The 20,187-nt window shown below is 36.3% G+C and overlaps 1 protein-coding gene across 1 annotated transcript in view; it reads right to left on the bottom strand.

Annotated features, from left to right (window-relative positions):
• Window positions 1–379: 379 nt before the first annotated feature.
• Window positions 380–20,187, bottom strand: part of ABCB25 (ABC transporter B family member 25) — a 36,119-nt gene continuing 16,311 nt past the window's right edge. Inside the window, exons 12-20 of the mRNA XM_004246967.5 lie at window positions 17,164–17,249; window positions 12,340–12,428; window positions 11,618–11,673; window positions 9,708–9,788; window positions 9,553–9,618; window positions 9,365–9,457; window positions 3,922–3,986; window positions 2,619–2,754; window positions 380–1,049 (exon numbers count right to left, since the gene is read on the bottom strand). Of these exons, the coding sequence (XP_004247015.1) occupies window positions 909–1,049; window positions 2,619–2,754; window positions 3,922–3,986; window positions 9,365–9,457; window positions 9,553–9,618; window positions 9,708–9,788; window positions 11,618–11,673; window positions 12,340–12,428; window positions 17,164–17,249 (813 nt within the window). The 3' untranslated portion in view covers window positions 380–908. The remainder of the gene's footprint in view (window positions 1,050–2,618; window positions 2,755–3,921; window positions 3,987–9,364; window positions 9,458–9,552; window positions 9,619–9,707; window positions 9,789–11,617; window positions 11,674–12,339; window positions 12,429–17,163; window positions 17,250–20,187) is intronic.

Genomic DNA, 20,187 nt, shown 5'->3' with positions numbered 1-20,187 from the left:
ACTATTACTCATTTAGTTGGATGTTTTTTAATTCTAAAAACTGTTTATATCAATACCACACCAAATTACATTTTTTATGATTCAATTCCTCACAGTTCACTTATTCAGAGTCCTTCAAAGCATTTTCAAATTTGGACATATACATTTGAACTATTTAGTCTTTTAGCACATGATTAAAGTGATTATTCGCCAATTTTTGTACACATATGAAGGAATATAAAACAGCATAGCATCAAGTTTTGTTCAAACAAGTCACTTTGTTATATTCAATTAAAAAAATATAGTTAAGCATAAAATCAAGAAACAAATCTAGTTTAGATAAAAAAAAAAAACATGTTAATTCTCTATATCACATCTACAGCTGCAAATAGCAAGATGCTTTAGAAGTAGAAGATTTAAGATATAAAACATATCGAATACAACACAAGTCTAATACACCAACATAGATACCTCATAATAGAGCAAGTGACATTTTAGATACTGAACACAATTTAGTGTGTTATGTGGAGGTGTATAATATGTCTAATCGACTACGAACACCAAAGGCTGGATCTTAACAGTAAGCTAGGGAATAGGGATTCTAAACTTCATAAATCACAATCCTTGGCTCTCCAAAAATAACAAGTGCGCACTACACTGATTAATACATAGATGCTTCTAATCAATTGAAAATATCACCACTTCTAACAAAACTAAATGCCTATAATCATTGACAAGTTTAGTTTGACTTGTGGATTAACACAGGTGCCCCCCACTACATCAACGGATTAAACATGGTAGTGAGGGTGAAACTGTTTTATCGGAAACTGATATACTTTGTTGGATTGATGAAAGAAGTGAGATGATTGGGCAAACTTGCTGGTCAAGTCATAATTTGTTTCTTTCCTATTCAGGAAGAAAGAAGCATATCATGGGTTCAACTTGATCGCCACATCAAGTCCATCCACTGTGTTCTGCTGTGACCAAAGTTGTGCATATCTCCCAGGCCTTGATAGAAGGAATTCATGTGGCCCTTGTTCCACCACTTTCCCATTCTCCAACACTATGATCTGATAATCAAAAACCACACATCCAATACAAATATCATCAATGTACTCGACTAAGTCCTACTTCACAAATCGCAGGATACAACACATTTTAACAATAATGATGGGAAATGTCAACACAAGGACAGTATATCAGTTTTCAACTCTTGGCACTAGTGATAAAGTTGAACAGCTTATAACCAATCGTTGTCCATTAATTATAATGATTTTTTACATTAAACAAAAATGATTATATTTCTCCTCCAATAGACAATATATTTCTTGTTTTGTAAGGTCCAAGAAGAAAAGGAATCTTGTAATTACATCTGAAGAGAAAAATTTATAATTACACAATACTGATGAAAATCTGCAGAACATATTATATACCAGCCATTAAAGAAAATAAAGCAATGCACTCCTACCATCTTGAATCGTTCACTTTATGCCAATGCTTCGTTTTATTTATACCTTAAACATACAAATTTACCTTATAATCCCTGTGTCCCAAAGTTGGTTTCAATTTGATTAAGGCACTAGTGTTGTGAAAGGTGCTCGCCTTTGGCGAGAGGCGAGGCGATCCCGCATAGGCGAGTGGTGACGCAGCCAGGCGATGGACAGAGGTGTCACCTTTTTTTAAAAAAATGACATCGATTTAAAAGTGAAAAGACAATATTAGGGTTTATTTGCACAAAGACACAAACCGCGACTTTATTCTCCAAAGTTCAGACTTCAAGTACGTCTTCTATGTTCTTCTCTCTTCTCTCTTCTTCTTCTTTCTTCTTCTTTCACGACTCTTAACCAGTATGCCTCTATGCACAGCTTCTAATTCGTCTGTTTTTTTTGACTGTTTTATATACTCTGTTTTATATTTTTCTGGAGTCTGCCCATTTAAAAAAAAAAAATTCTAGGCCTAATTTTTGTTTTTTAATAGATAAATTCTAGTCCTATTTTTATTTATGCCCAATTCAATTTAGTTATACACTAATAATATGGTAACTATTTTTCCCAGAAATAACAATTTCAATGGCATCTAATTAATATGAATTATGGAGTGATTCCAGTTCTAGACTTCAGTATCTACCATCTGCTATCTACTCTTAGTTTTTTATTTAAAATATTCGCTAATATGTTTATTACTATCGAGATCTTGGTGCATCACTTCAAAAGGCGAGTGCCCCGTGGCAAGGAACACCCTTGTCGCCTTTCACTATCCAAAACACTGGGCACGATTACTAAGATATTCATTTGAATTTTGTTGTATCCAAGTCAAACGTAAAAGGGTCAACTCTTTTAAGAAATAAGATAGGGTTTGCAATAAGACAGGATGCTAGAATTACTTTAATAATAGAGTATTATAAAGTATCACTGTAGAAACAACCCAAGAACAGGAAGTAGGGTAATTAGATAGTGGGGATATCTATCAAACATAAAAGATGCATGGAATACTCATTACCATATCTTGAACTCTAACTAATATTAAATTTGATGTGGATTACAAAACTCGGTATAATTTGCCCCCCCCCCCCCCTAAACAAAAAAAATATATATATTGGAGAAAGAGTAATTCCATATGGAATTTATTAGAACACATACCTCATCACATTGCATAGCTGTAGTGAGCCTATGGGCAATAAAAACTGCAGTCCGGTTAATTGCTAGAGACTTTAAAGCACTTAGTATTTCTGATTCTGTCGTGCTGTCAAGTGCGCTCGTGGCTTCATCACAAAGCCTAACAGAGAAGGAAAAAAAGTGTAATACAGAAAGGAAATCAACAACAATCCTCTCTCAATTAATAGATGGTCAGTAAAAGCCTTGCTGCCTGATTGAAAGAATTAAACTGCAGTTAACATGATAACCAGCTCAAGATTATACCCAGGTTTAAGCCTAAACACAACATTAAAATGCTATCAACTCAAGATTCTGACAATAGAGATTTACTGGGCAGCCTGGTGCATTAAAGCTCCCGCTATGCTCAGGGTTTGGGGAAGGGCCAACCACAAGGGTCTATTGTACACAGCCTTACCTTACATTTCTACGGGAGGCTGTTCCCAAATAGAGATTTTACTGAGCAACTAAAAATAGAGGCAGCAAGTTTCATGACAAATGATGCACATATATGCTCTCTGTAACAGGGTCTTTATATGTGGATGAAGAAGAAAGTACTTTAATGAATGGAGAAAAAAGCACTTCTGAGAAGATAGGAAGAACCAACAGTGAATCTAAATTTGTCGTCATAAAGACATGCTAGACCAATGGTCTTAACATTGTTACATTCTGAAAAGGGGATATATGTGCCTCTGTGGTAAGCTATCTGAGCAAAAAGTCTCCCACAACATGCCTTATATAAGCCGGCTGAGAACAATACAGGTCTATAAGCCAGTACCAGGGGCAGGTGAAGTTAATACATGCCTTATTAAGTGTGTGTTGTGAAGGTAAGAAAGACACTGCCGGCAAGCAATTAATAAGAGATGAAGTTGTATAGACACCAAGAAGAGAGGTGATTCAAGGGAACACAAATCATAGGAGCATCTGCTAAATTGTACTCGAAACAACTAGTCCAAAAGTGCTAAAATCAACATATTTACTAATTTAATTTTTCTTTTCAGGAAAAACCTTTGACCCCAAATGTTGTGGAAACTGTTTTTGACAGTGAATAGCAGAAGAATGACACTTTTCAGAAAGTTCTTATTTGTCTCAAGTGCCTAATCCTCATTATAAAATTGACTCTGAACTTAAGTATTAAACAAATGTTATAATTCTTTAAAGATCTACAAACTGTTATTCTTTTACTTGGAGACTAAGGACTAATATATGAGCACATACAGAAAACGAAGTAAAGGGAGATCCCTGAGCCAACACAAGTTCATTACACAAGTAGGTTGACAGATAAACTTACAATATCGCAGGCGCTTTAAGGAATGCACGTGCTAGTGCAACTCTTTGCTTCTCACCACCACTTAACTGCACGAGATGGAAAAGAAAGATAGATGTCACAGAATGAGTCACAGATATGACTTTCTGAAAAACATAGAAGAAACTGAAAAGCAAGTTCTGTTGATTAAAAAAAGAGAGTATTTGGATGAGTGTTATGTAATCCCAAAATGATTTCCCATTTATTTTTCTGCCTCACCATAACAACAATACTACCTCAATTCCAAGCTAGTTGGATTGACTATATTGATATTCACTATTCATGGTGCTGCATTTAGAGCTGTCCCAATCCAATATTCAACAATTTAGTCTCTGACACTAGCAGTTCTCGACATCTTCTACTGCATTTACATTTCTGACAAGATGAAAATACTTCTAGCAAATACTGGACCCAAATTAAAGCAAGCCTGCCCATATGACTAAGGGCTTCATTTTTGTTTTTGCACTTAATGAAAGTCTTCATCTTAATCATTCGGATCTCTCATTAAGTCTGTTTGTTTTTAAGGTCTAATTCTTAATCATTAAGTGTGTTTGTTTTTCTTTTTTTACAACCACTTAATGTGTATGAATAAGTGTGAATAATTAAGATCTATAATAGCCAATAAAATGTCCATTTAAGAATTTCTACAAAGATGTGAGTTCACCGCTACTCCATCAAATTTCACCCACCACCCACAACCACCATTTCAGTCACAACTTGCACCTAACATCAACAACACCCATCATGAGCCTAACCACAACCACCACTACCTTTTTTTGAGACAAGGGTAACTTTGTATTCACACCAAAAATTCATCATCCAAAAAATAATGAATTGGAAACTTACATCCCATTCATGGGTATACTTTACAAGTTTTCTTTAAATTCAGCTAAATCTACTATATCCCCTACAAGATTCTGTTTACACCAAAAAAACAGAAGGCTTATACATTTCATTCTAATATTCTGTAAGTTAGTCTTTTGTCCCTCAAAACTTCTTACATTTCTTCTTTCCAAAGGGTCCACCATATGCAAGCAGGGATAGTTCTCCACCACTGTTCATTTCTTCCTCTGTTCCCAATACCTTTCCAGCTATTTAGTAATTCCTTTGTTGAGCTAGGAATCACTCATTGAACTCCCAAAAGAGCCAAAAAACATGTTCCATAGGCTCAACGCTGCCTTACAATGAAGGAACAAATGTTTGTTGAATTCTGCTTCCTGTTCACACATGACACATCTTGAACAAAATTGCCATCCCCTTTTCTGTAAAGCTTCATGTGTTAAACAATCCTTTCACAACCAACCAACAAAAACAAGCTACCTTCGGGGGGCATTTGGTCTTCAAAATTAACTTCCAAGGCCAAGTGTCTACCATTGACTTCCTTGTATTAAGATTCCAGTAACATGATTTCACTTTGAACACACCCTTGTTATGTAATTTCCATCTAGGTTTGTCAGGCCTCACAGATAAAGCAGGGTGTGAGTTTACTCTTCCCAATAGGTTAGCAACTTCCCCAATTTCCCAGTCATTTAGTGCTCTTCTATAAACAAGGTCCCATCCCTGCTGACTCCAAGCTTGGGATACAGAGACATTCCTTTGCGTACTCAAAGTGTAAAGATGTGAAAAGGAGTTTCTAAGACTGTCTTCTCCAATCCACACCTCATTCCAGAAATCAGTTTTCAAACCATTTCCAACAGTGATTGACATGTCGTTGAAATGAGGCCACAATCTTCTTATGATTTTCCAGACACTACAACCAAAGGCTCTCGCAACCTCCTCAGTTGTCCAATGATTGAGTAAACCATACTTTCCTGCTATGAATCTTCTCCAAGTGGCCCTCTCTTCTGAGGAGAACTTCCAAAGCCATTTCTGCAAGAGAGAGGTGTTTTGTTTGCTGAGGTTCTACAAATTTGAGCCCACCTTGTTGAGTATTGAGAGTCAGTTCATCCCATTTCACAAGGTTATAACCTCTCTTTTCCTAGTTTCCTTGCCATAGAAAGGCTCTCCTAACTCTATTGAGTTTTTTTTTCAATGCTTTTTGGTAAGGGAAAAAGGCTCATCATGTATGTAGGCATGCCATCAAGAACTGACTTGATGAGGGTCAATCTGCCCCCTAAAGAGAGATATTGACTTTTCCACCTAGATAGTTTATTCTCGCACCTTCCCAACACTCCACTCCACACCTCTAATTCTTTGTTTTAAGCACCTAGTGGCAGTCCCAAATATTTAGTTGGTAAAGAGTCCACCTGGTAGCCGAGAATATCAGCCAGATCTTGCAAATTCCCAACGTGGTTCATAGGAGAAATGTGACTTTTCAACCAATTCACATGGAGACCTGAGATACCTTCAAAAATTGTTAGGATGAACCTCAAATGCCTGATCTGACATGTCTCTACTTCACAAACAATTAAGGCATCATCAGCATATAACAAATGAGATACTTCCAGATCTTCACCTCTACCTGTCTGAGAACTGAAACCTTTCACCCATCTATTAGCATTTGCTTTTCTGAGCATATGATTTAACCCTTCCATAGCTAATAAGAACAAAAAAGGTGACATGGGATCCCCTTGCCTAAGACCCCTATGGGATTGGGATTGAAAGAAGCCTTCTGTGTTGCCATTTATTATGAGGGAGAACTTCACACTGGAAATACAAAAACTGATCCATTTAATCCACCTACTACCAAAACCCATGTCTTACATTTTGAGGAAATTCCAATTGACATGGTCATAAGCCTTTTCAATATCCAATTTACATAGGATTCCATGTTGCTTCTGTTTAACCCTTGAATCAACTAGTTCATTAGCCAACAAGGATGCATCAAGTATTCGTCTCCCCTTCAAGAATGTCATTTGGTGTTCATCCACTAGCTTCCCAAACTGTTTTAAGCTTTCCGTTACGAGTTTAGAGATGATTTTGTAACCCCCCCCCCCAAATTAGGCTAATAGGTCTAAAATCCTTTAGCTCAACAGCTCTAGGCTTCTTTGGGATCAATGCTACAAGGGAGGTATTGAAAATTTTTTCAAGGACTCCTCTGGTGGAAATGGAAATTATGAATAGTCTGCATCAGGTCCTCCTTCAAGATCTCCCACCATGCCTTGAAAAATTTCAAGGTGTAACCATCTCGACCTTAAGCCACCAATTTTCAAATTTGAAATAAGAATTCCCTTTTTCCCAGTCTCCACACTCCAAAAGGATAGAACCACAACCACCACTACCTTCAATCACCAAAATCAACCGACATCACCATTAGCCATCATTTGCAATCATCCACCAACCATTATTACATTCACTACGCACTATCAATAATTACCATCATTAGTGAACATTAGATATGCTAACCGCCATATAATTCACCACCACCATTAGTTATATATATCATCCCACTACTAAATTATCAACCAACAACAACCACGATGAATAACTATTGCCAACCACTATCATAAGATACCCATAACCACCATCATCATTTGACACCTTCCGAAATTGACACACAATCACCATTGTCCCCACACCAATTGCCATATAATAATTTCAAAATATTTTATTGATATAATTTTAGATAAATTTAGTATTTTATTTGAATTTTATATTTATTATTTTTTAAAGGACAAATTGTATAAATTCATATGTTGAGAAAAACAGTCTTAACTATTTATTATTCAAATCTTAATGCAACATCTTAATATTTAGACTTAGACCTCTAAATCTTAATGCACATCTTAATATTGAGATTTACACATTTTAATCTTAATGAAAACAAACGAGGCCCAACACTTTATCCCTTCTAATATGTATCCCCTATAGGAATCTTTTCTCCTATTATGCATCATTTTATTGTTGAGTTTTGTTCACATTCCAAGAGATTGTAGGTCTTTGAAGTAATTACTTCCATGTAATTTTATGCCTACCTCGTTCTCTTTTGAAACCCTCAAGTACCATGGTTCCATACCAATGGACATAAAACATGACAAACCATCTCAACTGAACCTATTTCATTCGATCCTCTTATGTGCTATTTGCATCTTTTGATATGTCATCATTTATAATCTTGGCTGATCTTGTAGGACCGCACATTCATCTAAACATTTGCATGTCTACAACACATGTTGGACCTTACAAGCCAAACGTTAACTCCGTAAACGTTGTTGGTCTTTCAACCATTCTATCAAACTTGCCTTCCACTATGGTAAGTATCCTCAGGGATGGCAAAATTAACCGTGAAAACATGACTCGCCCAACCTGCCAAGTTTGGGCGAGTTAACGATCGACTCATTGAGTAATTTAATCCATTTTGACTAGCCTAAATTAGCCCTTAAAGTAGGGCTGATTTAGGCTTTTAAGTATGTTATGCCCAAATAGTCCCATAAGAGAACTCCTCAAAATATCTTTTTTAGTAAATTGTTAGTTTTGCTCTGTAACTAAAAACATAAGAGAAAAAATCAAAAATTGGTAACAGTTAGGCAGGTTACAATGGTCCATTGCTTGCCCATCTTGACCCAACCCATGTCACCATTAGTAACACTTCGGTGGGTAATGACACCCAATAAATTAAATCAGCTCATTTTGACATTGCCCAAATTTAGACCAAACCAACAATTGTATCCTCCTATCGTATGACCCGTAGTACTTCTCTACTCTAACTATCCTATTTTAATTTAATATGCTTCATCTTAACCCATCATATCATTCTCCTTAAATATCAAAGCTAGATATCTGAGATTCTTGCATTTAGTCACCATAATCCCCACTAAATTCATCTTATTTCACTCTGGTTGAACGTGTAGTTCATACGTTCGATATTACTCCTACAGTTCTACTTATCTTGTAACCCTTATTCTCAAGTGACTCCCATAATTTATGCTTTTGGTTGACACCCTTGCTAGCCACGTCAATTATCTGCAAGTATCAAACACCATGACCCTATCGTGTATATTGTTTAACTAGGATAGATAAGTACGAGCTTGATGCAAATCCCTGTTGTAAATGGTAAAACCCATAATTGTTAAATATCCAATTGTATCTCCTACCATTACACTCACATTAGTAACAATTCATGCATAATTGGTTTAGGAAAATGATCACGACAAAAGTATAGAATGTCTGATTTAATCCGAAACGTATGCTCGAAACTCTAGAAAACCAGAAACTGTAACTTCAAATCCAAAAGAAAAAAGTTGATGACTTGTACTGATAAAATCTTTAGTTACAACTATAAGAAGTCAATTTTCAATCTACTATCAACATGGGTTATCTTAGTAAGTGATGCATATGATTTTGCGTGCCAATGACATGATTACTCTTCCATGTCCTACATAGATAGATAACCTTGGCGGTAGGGCAAACCGGCAAAGAATTGTCCTAAAGGCACCAACACATGCTCCTGCACATAAATAGAGCAGAATTAGGGACTGAAAAAACTCACCTTTAGTCCACGTTCTCCCACCACTGTAGCATACTTCTGTGGGAATTTTATAATAGTATCATGGATTGCAGCTTGTCGAGCAGCATTGTAGACCTTATTAAACCATTTCATTTTGATACAGGGGGAGAGTTAGATGATGTAAGAATCGCCAAAGTTGAAAGAGAAGCAAGTACAAATTATTAACAGACCTCCTCCTCGGAGGCAGAGAGCCGCCCATAGCGGATATTGTGAAATATAGTATCATTGAAAAGAACCTGGAAAAACAAAGAAATGGTCGTGTTAAATCCACACATTTTGCAGGGACCATGCTGAATATTAAGCTTGATAACTTATGACAGCTTACAGTATCCTGTGGAACAACGCCAATAGATTTCCGAAGACTCTCAAGGGTAACCTCCCGAATATCTTGACCATCTATTTTTATCTGCCAACAAAATATGACCCAAAAAACCCCTAAAGATTCAATAAAAAGAAGAGAACTTTCGCCTGAAATGTAAATACACATTTTCCATGTACAATCATCGGCATGAGAACATTTACCATTACATACAGGTTTTCAATTTTGCGTCCGTGTTTAACCAGACTATGAGTCCAATTCACTTCCATTTTGTGTTCTAATTAATTATATAAACATCCAGTAAAACAGGATCAGTATGATTATATGTGGAATATGACAAAACTCATTCCCTGATATTGTGAACATAAGAGGACGAACTTTAACTGCACATGAATTTGCATATCGGTTTATGAACAATTGATGAAAGTGCAACTTTACAAAAGTAGGGCTTATCAAGCACATGAACAAAGATTAATCAAGACATTGGTCAGATTCCTTCTCACAACAGTTGATGAAAGTGCAACTTTACAAAAGTAGGACTTATCAAGCACATGAACAAAGATTGATCAAGACATTGGTCAGATTCTTTCTCACATACATACTTTAAATTATATGCCATGAGTATTTCTTGCAATAAAAGTCCCTAATCAGCACTTTGACAAGCAGTGCAAATAGAATTCCGACAATGATTTGTCAACATATGAGTTTTAGTAATAGTCAGTCAGCCTTCCCTCTTGAGACAAATGCTAAAATATCAGTGTCCTCGTCATGCATACCATTTAAGGCGTTTTAGTCAGTTTTCGAAAGTCATCATTATATAATTGAAAAATAAATAATTTCCAGAAAAGACTAGCAAGAAAACTGCTATAATTTTCTTACTCTATAAGGTGAAAATTGTGCAAACCAACAGGCCCTTCAATTGCTAAGGCAAACAATCCAAGTTTCATAATATAAGAGACACCACAAGGCTCTCAAACGCTGTCATGAAAAACAGGGCCAATCCCACATTTATTAAATACTGTTGATGGTCACATACTATTGACCTTTTTTTTCTTGCAAGAAAATTCATTAGTCAGAAATCATTTAATCCTAATTGCTTGGGTAAGAAAATTTCTTTTAAGAATAAAGGATCGATGATTTGATGACAAACTAAATTAATTTTTGAACTTTGTTTTAACGGATTTAAGTTTTTCTGAATTTCATCTCAATCTAGACTTTAATCGACATTTCTTTTCACGCATGAACCATTGTTACATGAAATTATGAGTAGATAACCAAAAAAACACCAAAACAATCTATTTCCAACGCAAATTAGAAATTATATGGCCACAAATACATAAAATATAAAAATATCTTCTTCAATTTATGATAATAGTCAGGTTGAAATCATTTTGTATACTTCAAATTATGTTATACCATCAATCTTTGTCTCTTTGATATCTGCTTATTCCCTAGCAAACTTGTTTTCTTACAAATTATGATTTTTTGTAAATTACCCAGTGATCTAATGAGAAAACATAAATAATGAATAATACATGATTAAGAAGTGATCAGATTTCTTTAATGTGCCTAAACAACGTAACACAAATTATTATTTATTTTTTTGACAAAGGTAACAAATTATTTAAATCCAACTAAAACAATTATGAAGTACTTTATTATCTTGATCTTGGGCCCGAGCTCAGCATGAGCTTTCCAGAACTGGTATAGATAAGATTCCACAATATTTATCAACAACAACAACATAACCACTGCAATCCCAGAAGTGGAGTCTTGGGAGGACAAAGTGTATGCAGACCTTACCCTTACCCTTGGAAGGTAAGGTAGAAAAGTTGTTTGCGATAGACCCTTGGCTTCCACAATATTAATCCAAAAAAAAAAAATGATTCCGCAATGTGGAAAGCTTTTAATCTTACATTTCCAGAATGGGTGTCAAAGAATCTGAAGAGCAATCTAAGAATAGTTGATTTGCCTGTAACAGAAAGCAATATGTGGATGAGGATTAAGGACTAGTAAAAATAGCATAACCAAGACGCATAACAGTATGTAATCCTAGGTTCCACATAAACATTCAATAGGGAATGAGATCCCACACTTGAATATTTATATTGACACATAAAAAGGATTCTACAGTCAGCTAAGAGGCATCTCATATATTGGTCAGATCTGGGGCAGGCCTATGTTAAAATTGAAAGAACGATGTTTCCAGAAAGCTGACGAAGAGAAAAGAAAAAACAAGAACCTTTTTAGTTGTTTGCAGCAGAAGTCATACACCATTTACTCATACTAGTCAACTTCAAAAAGTATACACACATACAATTCGATCAAGAGAGGGGCATTATCATAAAAATCTTATAGGAGCATCTCTAGCTACCCAACTTCAAAATGTATCCCTCATTTATACATCCTAGAAGCTTCACAAACAAAAGTAACCTATGCCACAGATTGGTTCTTTTAAGTGCTGTCATCCAAAGATCTTTACTACTCGGATAAGCATTTTTCACTCGCGCCTGTTAGATTAGATAACTAAATGATTTGTTTTTGCTTAATATGCAGTGAATTCGGGCCAAAATGGATTAAATTGAAAGTCAATAGACAAATTAACTCTGAAAAGTTGAAACAGAATAAGGAACCATACCACTGCCACTTGTTCCTACAATAGCTACACTTTTTCCAGCTGGAACAATGAAAGAGATCCCATCTAGAATCTTCCTTTCTGTCAAATAACTAAGAAAAATGGAAAGAACAAGCATCAGAGCATATTTACTAGTCCATTTGGTGCCACAGTAGAAAAAGCAACCAAGCCTATCTACTTGAACAATTATCCATCATGATGAGTTTCAATATTCAAACAAGAGCAGCAGCTGTTCCATCAACCTAACAACAAAAGCTGCAGAACCTAATGTGATTTTGAAAGCTCCCTACTTCCAAAGTACTGGAAAAGCATTAAGCATGTCAGAATAGTATTGCTAGCTAGAAAGACTTGTAAAAGAGCCCATAACATGTACGTTGCTTTAGGATGAAAATGTGACAAAAGAAATTAAGTATCTCAAAATCCAGCATCACAGAGCGCTTATATGAGAAGAAAAGGCATATCAATGACTATGAGATGGAAACTTTCTTTTAGTTAATGGTAACAGTTTATTCATCAGGCATTTACGGAGTGCTGGCCACTCTATTTACAAGTTCTAATCAGAGAGAAAAAATCTATTCATCTTACAAAAATTAGTTACAGATCTTTACAGGGAACCTGTAAAATCTTACCACGGGTTCATCATCCTCTACCAAGCTTTCATCACACCGAAACTACAGAGTTAAAATATACTGACTTTAATCCTTCTATAGAACAACTGTTGTCTTCAAAACACCTTTCATCCACCAACAGAGACAAAAATCTTGTTCATCTTACAATAATTAGTTACATATCTTCACAGGGAACCTGTGAGATCTACCAAGGATTGATCATCCTCTACAAAGCTTCCTTTACAGCGAAAATACAGAGACAAAATACACTGACTTCAATCTTTTTATGTAGCATCTAGTCTCTTCAAAATACCTTTATCCACTGTCAATGAAACCATCCCTTACAATACACCATGTGAAAATATTTCTTCTTTCTGGAATCTGGAGTTTTACTGCCCACACTGTCTCCAATGCCTTTCTTCTCCCCTTCCTCTATGGACTCCAGGTAGCATGATTTTACAGGAAAAAATTCCTAATCCCCTTTCCCCAGCACACAGAAGGTACAACACAATTGATAGGCTGGTTGTAAGGGGGGAAGAAATAAAGAACCTGATGAAATCAAAAGGGCTATGATACAGTTCTATTCCAATCTTTACACTGAGAATGCGCCATGGAGACCTACTTTTGATTTGACGGGCTGTCCTATAGTAACCAATGAGGAGAATGAATGGCTTCAAAGACCATTTACAGACACAGAAGTGTTGCAAACTATCCAACTGTGTGATGGAGACAAAGCCCCTGGTCCTGATGGTTACACCTTGAAATTTTTCAAGGCATGGTGGGAAATCTTAAAGGAGGACCTGACGCAGACTACTCATAATTTCCACCAGAGGGGAATCTTTGAAAAATATTTCAATGCAACCCTTATAGCATTGATCCCAAAGAAACCTGGAGCTGTTGAGCAAAAGGATTTCAGACCTATTAGCCTAATTGGGGGGTGGGGTGGGGGTTACAAAATCATCTCTAAACTCATAACTGAAAGGCTTAAAACAGTTATTGGGAAGCTAGTAGATGAACACCAAATGTCATTCTTGAAAAGGAGACAAATACTTCATGCATCCTTGTTGGCTAATGAACTAGTTGATTCAAGGGTTAAACAGAAACAACCTGGAATCCTATGTAAATTGGATACTGAAAAGGCTTATGACCATGTCAATTGGGATTTCCTCAAAATTCTGAAAGACATGGGTTTTGGTAGTAGGTAGATTAATGGATCAGTTTCTGTATTTCCAGTGTGATGTTCTCCCTCATAATAAATGGCAACACAGTGTGAAGTTCTCCCTTTATAATAAATGGCAACACAGAAGGCTTCTTTCAATCTCATAGGGGTTTTAGGCAAGGGGATACCATGTCACCTTTTTTGTTCTTATTAGCTATGGAAGGGTTAAATCATATGCTCAGAACAATAAATGCTAATAGATGGGTGAAAGGTTTATGCTCAGTAGAGGGAATCTGGAAGTGACTCATTTGTTTTATGCAGATGATGCCTTAATTTTTTGTGAAGCAAAGACAAGTCAGATCAGGCATTTGAGAGTCATCCTAACAGTTTTTCTAAAGGTATCTCAGGTTTCCATGTAAATAGGCTGAAAAGTCACTTTTCTCCTATCAACCAGGTTGGGAATTGGCAAGATATGGTTGATATTCTGGGCTGCCAAGTGGACTCTTTACCAACTAAATATTTGGGACTGCCACTAGTTGCTAAAAACAAAGAATTAGAGGTGTGGAGTGGGGTGTCGGAAAGGTGCGAGAATAAACTATCTAGGTGGAGAAGTCAATATCTCTCTTTAGGAGGCAATTTGACCCTCACCAAGTCAGTTCTTGATGGAATGCCTACATACATGATGAGTGTTTTTCCATACCAAAGAGCATTGATTAAAAAACTCAATAGAGTTAGGAGAGCCTTTCTATGGCAAGGAAACAAGGAGAAGAGTGGTTATAACCTTGTGAAATGGGATGAACTGACTCTCAGCACTCAATAAGGGGGCTCATTTGAAGAACCTCAGCAAACAAAACACATCTCTCTTGTAGAAATGGCTTGTAGGTTCTCCTCAGAAGAGAGGACCATTTGGAGAAGATTCATAGCAGGAAAGTTTGGTTTACTCAACCACTGAACAACTAAGGAGGTTGCGGGAACCTTTGGGTGTAATGTCTGGAAAACCATAAGAAGATTATGGCATCATTTCAACAAAAACATGTCAATAACTGTTGGAAATGGTTTGAAAACTGATTTCTGGAATGAGGTGTGGATTGGAGAAGATAGTCTTAGAAACTCCTTTTCACATTTTTACACTTTGAGTACGCAAAGGAATGTCTCTGTATCCCAAGCTTGGAGTCAGCAGGGATGGGACCTTGTTTTAGAAGAGCACTAAATGACTGGGAAATTGGGGAAGTTGCTAACCTATTGGGAGTACTTAACTCACACCCTGCTTTCTCTATGAGGCCTGACAAACCTAGATGGAAATTACATAACAAGGGTGGACATTTGGCCTTGAAAATTAATCCGGAAGACCAAATGCCCCCCAAAGGTAGCTTGTTTTTGTTGGTTGGTTTGTAGAAAGGCTTGTTTAACACATGAGGCTTTACAGAAAAGGGGTGGCAATTTTTTTCAAGACGTGTCGTGGGAACAGGAAGCAGAAGTCAATGATGATCTGCTCCTTCATTGTAAGGCAGTGTTGAGCCTATGGAACATGTTTTTGACTCTGTTGGGAGTTAAACGGGTGATGCCTAGCAGAACAAAGGAACTACTAAATACCTGAAAAGGTATTGGGAACAGAGGAAGAAATGAACACTGGTGGAGAACTATCCCAGCTTGCATATGGTGGACCCTCTGGAAAGAAGAAATTTAAGAAGTTTTGAGGGAAAAAAAACTAACTTACAGAAGATTAGAATGAATTGTATAGGCCTTATGTTTTTTGGTGTACAGGCCTTATGTTTTTTGGTGTACACAGAATTTCGTAGGTGATATAGTAGATTTAGCTGATTTTAAAGTAAACTTGTAAAGTATACCCATGGGTGGGATGTAAGTTTCCAATTCATCATTTTCTGGATGATGTAGTTTTGGGTTGAATACAAAATTACCCTTGTCCCAAATCCTCCTTTTGAAACAATCCATCAGCAAGGTAAGCTTTCTCTAGGCTAGTATTCCCACACCATAACTCCTTCCAAAAGCAAACTCTTGTGCTATTACACCCACAAACCCATTATGTTCCACCGACATATTTCTACCATCAATAATTTCCTTCAGAAAGCAGACTCTTGTGTATTACAACCACAAACCAATATGTTCAACCAACATATTTTTACGTTCAATAATTCCCTTTCATACACTTACCATATGTGCACCCATTGTTCCACTTGAGAACCAACCATTATCGACTGTGCTACATTTAGCATTTATTACCTTAACATTTTCCTCATGGGTGAATATCCACAACCATTTTACATCAACATTATGCTAAAAGATTAGAAATTCTCTATTGGTGTTGCAGGTACAAGCTGACGGGAAAGGATACATATCACATATTAGTGCACAAAGAAGACAAACAGTTAAACCTCGAAGTCGTGGTTGATGTAAGTACAGTTAACGATGTCATGATAGGTCGGGTATTCAGGAGTAGGAAAAAAATATGGTGGCCATGGAATGTAGTGCCACTCACACACATATGGACTCTACCAAGAGAGGAACATGAGAACTTTTGAGAGAGCAAAGAAATATCTTTGTACAAATTATGGTAATTTTTTGTTTTTTTTACACTTTTGGAGAACCCACAAGATGCCAGTTAGTATATATGAATCGGTGGTCTTTATAGCGAACTTGATTTTTGTGATTCTCTACTGTAAAGATGATGATTAAGAATAAATCTACTCACAAGTAACCTCAATAACAAATTGCAGTTATATACAAGCAAGAATTCTCAAAACAACATTTGATAGTATCGTTATAGACCAAATGAATGAAAGACTCATAGTTCAACCAAGTCAACAGTCTAACCCAGACTGGGATTGAACATTTAATTTTCTTCACGGATAATACCTTATCAAAGTACATCATAGATCACCAACCAGAATGTTTGCTAATGCATGTCTACCTATCTTACATAGAAATTGTACACATTGATGACTGAGTGAAAACATGCACTTTAAGGAAAACTATACTATTCTAATACATCATAATTCATCCAAAAAATATTTTAAGAAAAACAAAGAATTAGAAATGCACCTGAAGTGAACATTCTCAAATTGAATGCTACCCCCACTCAAATTAAGAGATTTCGCATCAGCTGCATCTCCGATTTGAGCTTTTTCCTGTATATGTTAGTCAGAGATCTGCTCAAAACATTTATATATATATATATATATATATATATATATATATATATATGCACAAGACATAAAGAACATGCACATGATTTTTTTTTTGATAAGGTAAATAGACTTCATTAAAGTAGCACCAAGGAGGTACTCGAAGAAACACAGGTTACAGCAAAGCCGTGACAATTACAGAACCAAAAAACCTATGAAATCCACAAGCTGATCTAAATTTTGAAATATGTTTCCCCTACAACAAAAGTACAAATTTGAATACATCTACTCTACAGAAAAGCTATATTACTCTTATCATTCTTAAAACATCTCATATTCCTTTCCAACCAATGCACGTAACGTATCACTATCATATACATGAATTAATTCTATATCACTAAAAATGGTTCCTCAATTAGTGTCCGATGTATTTCTGGTGATCATTCTTTTTATTGTTTGTGACATGAATAATGACAGTTCAATTTTGCAAGGACATGCATGGCAGGTAGAGTAAATATGTTTGTAGCCAAATCAGCATTTCTGTATCATCAAGGTCTACTACCAGAGTGATGTAAAGGCTGTAACGGATAAAGAGTTACACGGCTTGATATTTGGAAACTAAACGTCTAATGCTTGTAATGTGGAGCCTGTGGCGTCATATTGGTGCACATGAATGAAATTTCTCAAATTGTTAAAAAGAATACTGAACAGGATAATGCACAACACAAAAGAAGGGCATTAGTTAACTATTTACCTTTGATCAGTGACCACACATTGCTTCCTAATAAAGAACAGAAAATAATACTAATATATCGCAAGTGGGAACTTCAAATAATTCACAACATAGTAATCCCCTCAGAATATCACCTCATTTTTATCACTTCATTCAGTAGCATGCAACCTAATTCAGTTTGGGGAAGATACTTTATTTAGGATAGCAGAACATGTAAGGAAATTAGATTAGTGTAACATCTCGGATTCGAAAAGGAGGAAAAATTTCAGGTTTCCAAATCTGGTGCCAGCAGAGACGAACTACCGACGGTTCGTAGGTTGGACCACGAACCATAGGTGGAGCCATAGTTGGCAACATTAACTTTTCAGAAAGTGTCAAGTCCCAGTACTTTTATACGGTTCACCAGGACGGTCCGTCATCTAATGTACGAGTCGCAGATAGGTCTCGTAGATGAGTCTCACACTTAGAGATATTTTAGAAATTTCAGTTGGACCCACAGAGGCCATGTACGGACTAAGGCTGGGCACTGGAATGGGTTATACTGATACCATTCTGGTTCGTTCAGGTCCAGTAGTATTTGTGACGGAATGGATACACTCAACCGATACTCGGAACGGGATGGTATTGTGACTTGGTACCGGTATACCGTATCGGTTCATCCCGATTCCGGTCCATGAAATCTTTTTGAAGAAAATTGTAATTGTAATACAAATTTGAATAAATTGGATTGGTTTTTTCAAAATTATTGTCATTGTTTTACACTTCTATTATCATTTTTTTTTGTTTATTTAAATAGTTTTAAATTACAAACTTAATTCATCAACTTCAAATAATATAAACCTAAAAACTTTAAAATTTATAATTTTAACAAATTACAAATTTAAGTTACTTAAATTACAAGTTATGCAAGGCTTAAAAATGCTCTCAGGCACATTTTCCAAAAAATCTCTCCTACTTCCTAGGAGAGAGAGAACCCTCTTTCCGGTAAGTCGCCTGAGAACTACCATCTCTCTTCTTCTTGCACACCTATCCCCGTTAGCTATAGTTTACTTCCTTTTATTTTCTGTTCCTCCTCTACAACAGACATGGGGGAAAACAGAATATATTTCAGTGCGGGATTCAAATAGTTTGATATTACAAGATGGAGTTCATATGGATCTGTTTGACATGAATGGGTGGAGAGCAGTCGAAGGATGATGAGAAGATCAGCTGTTAGCAGCAAGATGATGGAATGGATATGTTTCTTGCTAAGAGAAGCATCAACTGATCAGAAGAGGAGCACAAGGAGGTGGAAGTTTGCTGACAGAAAAGAAGAGAACTTTTGTACGAGGAAGCATAATGAATATGGGAGATATATAACCATTATCTTAAAAGTTTTCTATTTCAAAAAAAAAAAAAAAACAGACCGGTAGACTTGAACCTTGTTCCTACATGACCTGATCAATTCGATCAGGCACTCGCCATCTATATAACCATTATCTTCTTAAATGCAGGGGGAAGATCAGTAATTATTATCCGGAACCAGTCTTGAATGCTGGATGGTACGACATAGCTTAGAGAATTTTATTAAATGCTCCAAAACAGAGGTACTACCCAATACCTCAAGATTAGCAGAATCCAACTATCCATGTTCGAAGACTGTGAGCGATAGTAAATGGATTTCAAAGGGCCATCGAGAAACAAAGGTGGCAAACACAGCAGATAGGCAAAGGATGGACTGTTGAAGAGGTGCCTCGTTGGGTATCTGGCCAAGGCAATTAAAGAAAAATCTTCTCTATATATGAGATCAGAAGATGGTCATCATCTGAATGGAAGAACACATTTGGGGTCAACATATATAAGCTATATGGAGATATGTTTCTTTTTTGAATTTCCCAACAGGTTCATGGAAGAACAAACAGTGCAAGGCCAATGGAAGTGGAAAAACCTATGTTTTAACCTAGAATGGAGGAGTCAGGTACTTGGTTGCCTTCCAAACACCACGATAATTAAAGAAACTTGGATTAAAGTCGTGGGTTATCCTCTACACCTTTGGACGCACCAAGTTTTCAGAGAAATTGGATAACTTTGTGGTGGCTGGATAGCTACTGAAGAGGAGACAGAGTTGAAGAACCATATGAAATGGGCGAGGATTTTGGTTGCAAACAATGGCAGAGGCATACAACAAGAGGTGTCAATAGCGCGAGAGGGAATCAGATAGCATTTCCC

This window comes from Solanum lycopersicum, chromosome 9, assembly GCF_036512215.1.
Source record: "Solanum lycopersicum chromosome 9, SLM_r2.1".
NCBI lineage: Eukaryota > Viridiplantae > Streptophyta > Magnoliopsida > Solanales > Solanaceae > Solanum > Solanum lycopersicum.
The sequence above is the reverse complement of the archived record's forward strand: the minus strand, read 5'-3'. Positions and strand labels throughout refer to the sequence as shown.